This window comes from Vulpes vulpes, chromosome 13 (genome assembly GCF_048418805.1).
Source record: "Vulpes vulpes isolate BD-2025 chromosome 13, VulVul3, whole genome shotgun sequence".
In the NCBI taxonomy this organism is placed as follows: domain Eukaryota; kingdom Metazoa; phylum Chordata; class Mammalia; order Carnivora; family Canidae; genus Vulpes; species Vulpes vulpes.
Window position 1 is genome coordinate 146,749,143 of NC_132792.1, and position 12,547 is coordinate 146,761,689.

A 12,547-nucleotide genomic window follows, 5' to 3' on the forward strand; every position below is an offset into this window, starting at 1 on the left:
AATCCAGGTACTTTCCCAGCGGTATAAAGCAGGGTAAGAACAGTCCCTGTTGTCCAAAAGGCTAACAATTTAGCAAGAATGATATAAACTTTTAAAATAGAATAAAGTGTTATAAGAGTGAAGCAAATGAAACACTAGAGACATTACACTAGCTCTAATCCTCAATGGCCCTCTGAATCATTCCAAGGAGTAAGTCTGTGTTCTTTTCTGTAAGGAAAGCAAAGCCACACTCTACAGCAAAAATATAATATAAAATTACTATCTTAGGAAAATCATTCTAGTAGATGACATTCTTAAAGCACAAAACATATGGCCATATCTTTGAGAAAGAGAACACGTTCACAACTATTTATGAAGTAATCTCCACAGGTAAATTGAAGCACACCTTGGTAGAAGAAAGTGTTGTCTTTTCTGGAGAGGTTTCATCATCAGAGTCATCATGATGGCCTCTTTTCTTTTCCATGTTAAATCTGCGATGACTCTCAGAAGGTAATAAAGATCGAAATGATTTTTCTTCTATTTCATCTTCTGTCATAGATTCATCAAATTTCAGGGAATATTCTGTTGCAATAGAAGTGGAATCTAAAAGAATTTGGAACAAGTAGATTTTTTCATTATAACAGTTTTCAGTAGGTATTCAATTAGTAGCCCTTGCTGCCTCTTTATGGGACAATCTAACATACATTCATAGAATTGATTGCTAACAGTTAATAGGCATAGAATAATAAAAATTCACTTAATTATCTAAAAATACTAGTACAGGAAATATGGCAAAAGTGTAATATATATAAAGAGCTCTTACAAACCAATTAGAAAACTAATACTCCTATAGAAAAATGAGAAAGTCTTGATCAAATGCTTCACGAAGAAAATATAAATGGCCAAAATAAAGTTCAAAAAAAGCTTAACATTACTAGCAAAGAATTGCAAATTAAAAATTTTTTAAGAACTCATCATTTCCATGGTAATTAAAACACGATGGCTCTTTCAGGTTGGTTCTTGTGTGCCTCTGACATGTACTCCTCTCTCCCAATTCTTTTATTTAGCCAACCTTACTTTCTAGTACTACAAGATGCTCTAGGTTCATTTTGTATATTCCCTGCCCAGTCTTAGAATCAGTCATTTCTCCAAAGAGCTCTAACTGCTTTCATTGGAGAATATTTAGAAACTACAATTATGGGCACCATAGGGTTCACTCTAGTCTTCCTTTCTTGTGTATCTAACACAAGAGAAACCTGAGAAACCTGGCTCCTACCATCGAACATCCATTTACTTACTTGTTCAACCCCAACACATATGTAAGCACCATTTATTTACCTGTAACCCTGTGAAAAGCTCATTTACCAATTAGGATACAGTGTTTATATACTGTTCTTTTTATATTTAGGCTTACAATTTCCACTCAAAAATGCTATCTTCCAAATTTACTTAGGTCAGCTCCTTTTCCTTCCACTCTAAGTGTGGTTATGCCACACACTGGTAATAAAGATAGATTCATCTGTCACAGACTGTATTCCATTCTAGGATCCCCCAACATCCTGGTTGATGTGTGTGTGCATTTAGTTTGCACATGTTTACTCTTTGTGATGTACAGCTCTAGGGTTCTGATAAATGCACAGCACCAGCATCAGTACACAAAGAATCATACAGGACATCTCTTACATAACAGTTGTTTCACACTAAAAGTTCTCCTGTGTGTCCACTTTGTAGTAAACCACTTCCTCTTCTACCTAACACCTGGAACCACTAACCTGTTTTCCTTCCCTAAAGTTTTGACTATTCCAGAATATCATATAAACAGAACCATACATTATGCTGCCTTTTGGGGCTTGCTTCTTTCACTTAGTAAAATTCACTTAAAATTCATCCATTACGTTGCATGAATCAATAATAGCCTGTTCCTTTTAATCACTGAAGAGTATTCCACTGTACAGATTTACCAGTTGGCTTATCCATTCTCTTAATAAGATAAATGTCTTATGGGTGGCTTCTGGTTTTTAGCAAAATGAAAAATGGTTCTATGAACAGTAGTGTATAGGCTTTTGTGAGGACTTTAGTCTTTTTGTGAGGACTTTAGTCTTCAATTTAGTCTTCAATTCGTTTGGCCAGGCATGTGACTGCTGGATCATTTTAAGATACTGTGAAAATGTCTTATAAAATAGCTATACCATTTTGCATTCTCATCAGCAATGAATTCAAAGTCCTGCTGCTCTGCATCCTTCCTGCCACCACACTGTTGCCAGATTTTTTGATTTTAGCCATTCTAATAGGCATATTGTAGCACCTCATTGCGATTTCAATTTTCATTTCCCTAATAACACATGATATTAAACACCTTTCCTAAGTCCACTTGCCATTTGTATAGTTTCTTCAATGAAGTATCTAGTCAGATCTTATGCCCATTTTTAAATAGTGTTGTTGGTTTTCTTGCTGTTGAGTTTTAAGAGTCCTTTATATAATTCTGGATATAAGTCCTTTATCCAGTATGTGATTTACAATATTTTAACAGTCAGTGGCTTATTTTTTCAATTCTCTTAACAGTATCTTTCACAGAGAGGTTTTTGATTGTACTTCTAGTGTTGGATCTAAGAAGTCACTGCTAAACAAAATGTGACCTGAATTTTCTCCTCTTTTCTTCTACATACAAATTTTTAAAATGGTGTTGTTTCTTTGGATCTTGGTCGTCCTATGGATTTCAGTCACCTTCATCTCTCTGGACTCCTAACTCCCCTTCCTCAACATGCTGTACAGCCTGGAGACTACCTTCAGGTAGTAAGCTGGAACAGTCATAGTGCTCACCTCATCTGCTTTTCATCTCATGAATCAATAGCATTCACTGCCTGATGTTCAATGTCTTGAAAATGGTTATTTCATATTATTTTGTCTGATATTTGTTTGGTGGGGATGACAAATCTGGTCCTGTTCTTCCATGGTGACCAGAAGTAGAAGTTCAAGTAATTTAATTTTATATTGCTTAAAGAAGTTAAATATATCAAAAAGTCATGGCTCATGATATTTCAGATTAGTCACTAGAAAATTAGAAATTTGCAGTTATTGGAGCCAGGTACCATGGCAAACACTTGAGAACATCATTAAACAAGTCACAGATGGTTACTATCTATTCCTTCTGAGACCCACACTTTCAATAAATAAATTTGCCTTCACTATTTTTTTTTTAAGATTTTATTTATTAGTTCATGAGAGATACAGAGAATGAGAGACACAGACACAGGCAGAGGGAGAAGCAGGCTCCAGGCAGGGAGCCCAACACAGGACTTGATCCCGGATCTCCAGGATCACACCCTGGGCTGAAGGCAGTGCTAAACTGCTGAGCCACCCAGGCTAACCAATGCCTTCACTATTTTAATTACAAGTACTATTATTAAGGTAAGATTTTGTAGAGATTAAATTCATCCTGTAGGAGAAACTTAACGGACAATTTCTTTGTTTTGCTATGTCCTTTATTTCTCTCTTTACATAGAAGTAGAAGTTGTCTTTATGAAGTCTGATCCTAGAATGAATTTCATTAGTTTTTAATCCAGCAATCCATAAAACATTTTTGAAAACAATCTGAAAAACATTCATCGATCAGTATAAAAATATGAGCATGGCTTTCAATATTTATTACTACTGTATTAGTCTGCTTGGGCTAGCATTAACCACAACCTACTGACTTAAACAATCCCCTCAATTTTGAGGGGATATAATTAAGTCCACAACATTTCACCCTTTAGCTCCCCAAAATTAATTCCTTCTTGCAGGCAAAACACATTCACCTCATCCTAATAGTCCCAAAAGTTTTAACCCATTCCAGCACCAACTATGAGCTGAAAGTCGCATCTTAGTATCATCTAAATCAGGTATCAGTGAGACTTGAGGTATGATTCATCCTGAGGCAAAATTCCCTTTTTAGTTGCAATCGTGTGAAACAAGACCAGTTACGTGCTTCCAAAACACAATGGTGTGGGAAAGGCATAAAACAAAAAAATCCCATTTTAAAAGGAATAAATCAAAAAGAAGGGGTGATGGGTGTCAAGCTAGTCTAAGACTAGCAGGGCAAATTCCATTAGGTCTTAAGGCTCAAGAATGATCCTCTGGCAGGATGGTCTGCCCTCAGGCCCAATGGGGTGACCTTGCTTTCTCAGTTTTGTGTGTCAGCAGCATCCCCTCAGCCACTGGCAGTGCTTTGCTCCTGAGCTGTAAGCAAAGGCAACGTGAACAAATGAAACCAAGGAGGTGGCCATATGCTCTGAAACCAATGAGAGGACAGCCCTGTCCCCTGGGCCACTATGCCTGGGCCTATGGTGGCAGTGGCTGCCGTGCTGATCTCTGAATCACCCTGAGGGTCATTTTTCCCTTTATTTGAAGGATAAGGCATATTTGCAGCCTAGCTCTACTGTCTCATCTGGTGAAATCCCACAAGTCTGAAAGCCTTCCCATATTTCATCCCATCTCTATGCTCTTTTATTCAAACTGGCAGTGTCTCTGCTAGTATAATCCCATCTCTATTCCTGGCTTCAGCTGAGATGGCTGCTTAGATTCATGGATAATCTCTTTATGGAGTGAGTGTCCAGTCATATCTTTGGTGTTCTGTTCAGAACATACTTTCTCATTTTTCACAACGAGCATAGCCTGAGAATTTTTCAAATCTTTAAGTTCTCTTTCCTGTTTAATAATTCCTTTATCTCTCTTCTCACATTTTACTAAAAGTAATAAGGAGAGAAACCAAGGCCATGACTTCAACACTTTGCTCAGAAATTCCCTTGGCTAACTATCCATGTTCACTACTTTGAACTTCTACTTTCCACAAAACACTAGAACACAGTTCAGCCAAATTCTTTGTCAATTTATAAAAAGGACTGCCATTCTTCCAGTTTCCAATAATATATTCCTAATTTCTATCTTCATGAGACTTCATCAGAATCATTTTTAACCATATTTTAATCATCAATATTCCTGCCAACAGTCTCTGCAAGGCAATGTGGATTTTCTCTAGCATGTACCACAATACTCTTCTAGTCTCTATTCATTACCCAGTTCTAAAGCCACTTCCACATATTTGGCATCTGTTATAGCAAGACCTGACTTCTAGGTAACAGGATCTATATTCATTAGCTAGACTGTATTAATTAATTACTTCTGGGTAACAAGATCCATATTAATTGTTAATTCTTCATTAACTACAGACTGCTACATCCATGAATTACATTCATTATAAATTTACAAAAACATTTAAAAAATGAGAAAAATCTAAATTTAAACATCTTCTTATAATCTAAAGACTATCTTGCCCATCCTGCTCTGAAAACTACGGTTCTAGGTCATTGATCAAATACACTGCTTAAGAGCCAGTCACTTAAAAAAAATTCTTAAAGGTGTCATTTGTTGCCAAACTCTGTTTTCTTCATTATGTTATTTACTACCCATGATTTGATAGGGATACAGCTTTTGTTTATGATCTAGGAAGAGGTAACTAACGAATTTTAATCTAATTACTACATCAGATGTTATCATTATTTATAAGAAACTGTATCCTTATTATATTGTTTATAATTTATTCTCTTTTTTGCTATTATGCTGTATATCGATAATAGGATTAAAGTAATTTTTTTGAACATCTAATTTCCATTCACATACATGCTCTCCTAGGTTTAGCTTTGCCTTCCCTTAGGATCAAGATACACAATCATGTTTAAAATACTAGCAAGGGTTACTGGCATAGTATATAGCCTTGAAATAATTTCACTGGGACACAATATCAGATTCAGATACACATAGAGTTACTACCATGTTCCAATTATACTAACTAGCTCAGTCACAAATATCTCAAAGGGTTCTGGAAGCCTCCCTAAATAAATAAATATACATACACGTGCAAGGAATGTTACCTTTCTCATCAGGAAGAGATGGTACACTGTCACTTCGTAGAGAATCATCTGCAGCAGTCTGAATTTGTTCATCAATAGAACTCTCCATCTTTTCACCATGAAGTTTCCTCTCATTTTCCTTAAAAGATGGTACTGAGGGACTTTCTTGACGGCTGCTACCACTACTACTTCTATTTATAGGTATTATAGAAACAAATCCAAATAAATAAATAAATAAAGTGATAAAATAAGGTCATAAATCCAAAGTAAATTTATTTGGCTAGGGGAATGTGCCTTATGATCAAGATATAAAATGATGAAATATGTAACATAAAACATAAAATGCTAAAGACAGAAGTCTGAAAGGAAACTGTTCTAGAAAAGAGGAAGGTTTCACTCTTAAATAGTCATGCTAGGTCACCATTATTCTCAGGCTATCACTCTCTTATCTCCTTTCATTTTAAAGTCAAGTTACCAGGAAAAGGGGCTTCTATTTGGCTGTTTCAACCTCCTTATTTTTCATCAACATTACAATTTATCACAATCTGCTTCAATCCCACCTACTCTATGGAACTGTTCTTAAAACCTCTACCTAAACTTGAATTGCCAAATCTGACAGATAATTTTTCTGCAACATTATATGGTGTTGGTCTCTATCTCCTTTAAAAGCTCCACTTGCTAAAGCAAATGTAGTAAAATGCTAACATCAGTATAATGTGGATAAAAGATATTCAGGAACTTTATATTATTCTTACATCTCTGTAAGCTTGATATTACATCAAAATTAAATGTTAAGGAAAAGATTCTCCTTCCTTACATTCTCTGGTTCTACTCTCACCTGCTTTTCTATCTCCCGAATTCGTTTTTCTCTTTCTTTCACATCCTTTGAATTTTCCTGGCTTCCTTAAAATGATGGTGATTCCCAGTGTTTTGTTTTTGGTTCCTTTCTCATTTGTGCTACATACTCTCCTTTTGGCAATCTTATGCATCTCTGTAATTTTAACTACTATCATTTAGATTGAGTCTCAAATCTGATCAGCTAGCTCTGCCCTTACCCTGACTTTAAGCCTCAAGTTTCCAAATGCTTAGTGAACTTGTTTTCAAGGTCAATGTTCTCCTTCCTTCCTCTTTGCTTTCCTTAGTTTATTCATTCATGTAAACATACATAGAGAGAGAGCCAATCACAAGCCATGTTTTGACATCTTCTCCATAAGCCATCTCCTTTTCTGAAATGCCCTCCCTTCCCTGCCTAAGGAACTATTAGTTTAAGACTCAATTCAAGTATCATTTCTGCAAAGTGCTCAAGGATACCTTCTCCCACTCCTAAGAAAGGCTTGTTCACCCCTGTATCTGTGTTTATACTGGTTTTTTTGTATGTTTCTATAATAGTATTTATCAGGATATTGTGCAATTATTTGTCTGGTTTAACAGATGTTTTTGAAAGTATAAACCATATAATATAGCTATAATGTAAAAGATATAATGCAGGAGACAGCAAGTGCTTTGGAGTCATAAGGATAAGGGATTAAACTCAATTATTCCACTTAGTGGTTATGTGCCTATCATTCATTTAGTAAACATGTAGTAGACTGCCTACTGTGTGCTAGGCATTTTACTAAGTTCTGGGGATAGCAGTATAGCATGGTCCTCACTAGGATGGCTCTAACAAAAAAGAGAGACAATAACAAATGTTAATGAGGATGTGAAAAGATATTTGTATTTTTACTGGGAGCAGCTGTTTTGGAAAAGTTTGGCAGCTCTTCAAAAAATTATAGACCCAGCAACATCTCTTTTAAGTGTATACCCGAAAGAAATGAAAACCTATGTTCACATAAAAACTTGCACATAAATGTATGTAGCAGCACTATTCGTAATAGTCAAAAAGCAGAAGCAATCCAAAGTCTATCAACTGATGAAGTAAAATGTGGCATATCCATGCAACAGAGTATTACTTGGCCATATAAAGGAACAGCATACTAATATGTGATAGATGAACCTTGGAAACATTATACTAAGTCAAAGAAGCCAGTCACAAGGACTCACGTTGTATGATGCCATTTATATGAAATGTCCAAAACAGATAAATCCACAGAGAACAGAAATACAAAGCAGATTAATGGTTGCCAGAAGCTGGAGAAGAGACAGCATAAGAAGTGACTGCTAAGGGTATGGGGCTTCTTTTTGGGGTGATGAAAATGAAGACCTCAAAAGAACTTCTAGTCTAGTCCATAACAAGTAAAGGAAAAGGTTATAGAAGGTGGTAAAAGCTATAACAGTTATATTTGGCGTGGTATGGGAGAACACAGAAGGGACATGTAAAGCAGACTAGGGTAACACTGACTCATGGAGGGGAAATAAAAGTAAGGTAAGAGTAAGGTCTAAAAAGAAGTTATATCATGTAAAACGGCACAAAAGACACAGATAGCTTGGCTCGTTTAGAGAGTTGCATTAGAATAGTTACAATTAGTGGAATATGACAAGAGTAGAAATGCCAAGAGACAGGGCTGAAGATGGACCAAAGCCTCAATAATTAAGGAACTTTCATGACCTACTGAATGCCTCTACAGGAATACTGAAGGTTTCAAACAGGTGAATAAAAAATTGGCTGCAAATTTTAGAAAAATCCCTCTAGTTACCATGTGGCTAGTGAAGAGATTGGGAAATGGTTTGGGAAGAGACTGGGAAACCTATTAGGAATTCCCTGCAGTGACCCAGCTGACAGTCTCAATGAACTAAGGGTCAATGAAGATTAAATCAAAGTCATATAGTTCCAGAGATGTGGTAGGTACTTAATACCCCACATTAATGTTTTTTAGGTTCATGATTTAATTTTTTTTCAAATATTTTATTTATTTATTCATGAGAGACACAGAGAGAGAGGTAGAGACACAGGCAGAGGGAGAACCAGGCTCCATATGGGGAACCGGACGCAGAACTCAATCCCGGATCCTGGGATCATGCCCTGAGCCGAAGGCAGATGCTCAATCGCTGAGCCACCCAGGCATCCCTCATGATTTAATTTTTTACTTATTTATTTTGATTTAGTTTTTTTAAATGAGGTTTTACTTTGACAATGTAGTTATCCCACCTCTAAGAATGCTGGAAAGTAGCTTCAAAAATCTTCTAATCCAAGGACAGAACCATAATTGAAAACTATAGATGTTAATACCAGGCAAGAACCAAGATGTATTCCGTCTTCTTTTATAATGATAAAAATTATACATACAGTAATGTCAAGAAATATGGATGTTAGTAAAGCAATGTATAATAAACATAGGCCTTAGAGCCAGATAAGCCAAGGCTCAGTTCCTTGGTGTGACCTTGGGTGAATTTCTTGGCAACTCCATGAGGCTCTGTTCCCTACTATAAAATGAGAACAATATCTGTTTTAGAAAGTTGTGAAAATTAAATGTAGGAAAAACAACCGACACAGTGTGAGCACAAGGCAGGGTCTCAAGGAATAGAACAATTTTACAAATCAGATAATCAAATGGGGGAAGTCAGAACTCTGAAGGGGAAGATTCTATTTCACTTAAAGAAATGACATTAAGAAGTTAAAAAAAAAAAAGCAACGTCTAAGCCATTTATCAGACTTTACCAAATCAAAGTGTTTTTACCTTCGATCATGATTCTTGTATCTTGAAGACTCAGAGTAACTCTCATATGAAGGGGAATACTTTTGATGCTTTGAGTCAAGAGTCCCTTCTTTACTCTGAGATAGTGAAATGGATTGACTTTTTCTGCAAGTACAATAAAAACTGATTAAACTTTTAAAGTCTAAGAGAATACCGTTTAACATTAATGAGATAAAATCTTAAATAAACAGAAATTATGAAATAGCCATGACAAAGTATTTAAGAAAGGCATTCACTCATAGAAAAGAATATCTTTTGCTTTGTGAAAAATAAACACAAATCACCCCAAGTATAAATAAATAAATATGAATGAGGACTTAAAATCTATGAATTAGAGAGGATCAAAGATGATGTAAAAAAATACACACAAACTATGATCACATCCACCCAGGTTGCCTAAAAGACTCTAATGACTTTTCATTGTTCCTAGAATAAACTCCAAAGTCCTCAAGGTCTGCCATGTCCTACCATCACGTGATCCCACATCATCTCCTACCATTCTCCTCTTGGTTCTCTGCCTCCAATCACATCAGTCTTCCTTCATTTTCTTTTTCTACCTCTGTATGCGCTGACTGGCCTCACCTGCTTTATACTGATCACTTTTGAACCCCTAGATCTCAACATTAAGCTTTACTACCTTGGAAAACCTCTGACATCACTGTACCCCCAGGCTATCCAAATTCCTTTGCTACATATCGATACCATGGATATATGTTCTTTGCTCCTCACACTTATCTCAGTTTGTAAGTGTTCATTCACTAGGTAAATATTTGCTTACAATACCTATCTCTCTCACTCCACCGTATGCCCATAACTATATTCTAGTACCCTTAACAGTGCCTGGGACATAGTAGATATTCATTGCATATTTGCTGAATAACTATTAACCTATCCGTTTCAGCTCTGGTCCTCAGCTGTTTCACAAAGTCTGGAGCATGTTGTCGCTGGTGGTCATACAGTGTGGCGAGGGGAGCTCCTGAAGCAGTAATAGCATCTGAGATATGAGTTCGAGTCAACTCTGCCATCTAAATAAGAACACACACAAGGCAAAAATAGTTATGAAAAAAAATTACAAAAAAACTCAGAAGGAGCACAGTGTCTTTGAAAGATCACTGGATCTACCATAATAGGTAAAATACTGTGGGCAAGTCATTTACATTAAGTTCTCAACAGCTTCCTTATAAAAATAAAGAGTTGGATGGACCACATGATTTCTAAGGTTTCATCTAGCTATAGCAATCGACGAATTAAAACAAAATCTTCAAGTCATATAATAAGCCATAAAAAAACAAAAATAGGTATCCCTGGGTGGCTCAGTGGTTTAGCGCCTGTCTTTGGTCCAGGACGCAATCCTGGAGCCCCAGGATCGAGTCCCACGTCGGGCTCCTGGCATGGAGCCTGTCTCTCCCTCTGCCTGTGTCTTTGCCTCTCTCTCTATCATAAATAAATAAAATATAAAAAAAAAAAACAAAAATAAATCTTCTTTAAGAATCAATTCAATTACTATTTCCTATCTGCTTATCTGCTTTCTGACCTACAATGTGAGGTATTTTCCCTACTCTTAGCCATTACTGCAACTGCTGCATGTATTACTTATTTGGTGTTCATTCAATCACCATCTTAACAACTTAAAGTGTTTTTGAAATCTTTGTTAATGCTGCCTAAAATTTTCTTAAAAGAATCTATATTTATTTGCACAATCCCACAGTATCTAACACAGCAGGTTCCTGGCTTTTTAATATTAATAACAAAATCATTTCACAAACAATCCTAAACTGTACCTGCTAAAATAAACTGAAACTATATCTACAGATTATCATATCCTATATACAGACAATAGTAAATCTATTTCTGGCTTTATCCTTAGTACAGTAAAAGACAAGACACTAACATCACTCTAGGTGAAAAGGAAACATTTTCATACAATGCAGATCAATGGCTTCCTGAGACCAAAGACAGGGGTACAATGACACTTTTTAGTGTTGGAAAAACAGTTGACCTTTGAACAACATGAGGGTTGGGGTGCTAATCCACAAGCAGTCGAAATCCGTGGACAACTTCTGACTAAACTACTAAATAGCCTACTGTTGACTGGAAGGAACCCTTACCCATAACATAAACAGGTGAGTAACACAGATCTTCTCCACTATATATATGTATTTCATACCGTATTATTATTATTATAATAAAGTAGGCTGAAGAAAAAATATTATTAAGAAAATCCTAACAAAGAAAAATTACACTTAGAGCACTATATTTCAAAAAATTTTGCACATGAACAGACCTTCATAGTTCAAATCTATGTTGTTCAAGAATCAACTGTATTCTATTTCTTGATGATGGTGGTGTTTATAGGGATGGACAGGTAAGACACAGAAATATGTAGATAGAGATACCTATATCTGATTAGACACCTGTATCTATATATTTGTCAAAATTCATCAAACAATATACTTACAGTGGATATATTTTATTATTTGTAAATTATACATCAATAAAATCAATATATTTTTTAAGAAGTTTACTCAAGGGCAGACATTTAGAGTTCTTCTCCATCTTTCTTTCTGCTGCCATATCACTCGTATATACAACATACTGCAATGAATGGTGCCTCTTAATTCGATACTGTATGGCTCCCACTGAAAGTCGCTAAGTACATATTTGGAGACATTAGAAGCTCATTACTGCTAGGACCAAATCTACTCAAACTGACGAAAAAGAAAAGGGCTTCTCAATGGCTCTTACTTCACAGATTTGGCGAGCTGCATCTGTGGTGAGACGAGCAGTCTCTGTTTGCTGAGCAGCTATTTTACAAGTTGCTTCCTGCAGGACTTCAGTTACTTCCCTTTGTGATTTGACCACTTGCTGTAAGGATTCTGCATGGACCTGAAAATGAAAGGGAGTACACAGAGAACTTATGTTATGTCTCAGTCTCTTCCCACCCCAAATTAGCTTTAATTTTAAAACTGTTTCATGGATCAAATGCCTTGTAAAACAAAACACTTGACTATAATCCAGATTTCCTGCCTTAAAATCTATAGTTTA

The 12,547-nt window shown here is 36.0% G+C and overlaps 1 protein-coding gene across 4 annotated transcripts in view; it reads right to left on the minus strand.

The window, feature by feature from the left end:
- The window catches only part of CEP350 (centrosomal protein 350), a 149,648-nt gene that overhangs the window by 63,983 nt on the left and 73,118 nt on the right, over positions 1-12,547 (minus strand). For all 4 annotated transcript variants that reach the window (XM_072733260.1, XM_072733261.1, XM_072733262.1 and 1 more), the window contains exons 19-23: positions 12,248-12,388; positions 10,391-10,527; positions 9,485-9,607; positions 5,889-6,058; positions 386-582 (exon numbers count right to left, since the gene is read on the minus strand). In XM_072733260.1, coding sequence (XP_072589361.1) covers positions 386-582; positions 5,889-6,058; positions 9,485-9,607; positions 10,391-10,527; positions 12,248-12,388 — 768 coding nt within the window. The remainder of the gene's footprint in view (positions 1-385; positions 583-5,888; positions 6,059-9,484; positions 9,608-10,390; positions 10,528-12,247; positions 12,389-12,547) is intronic.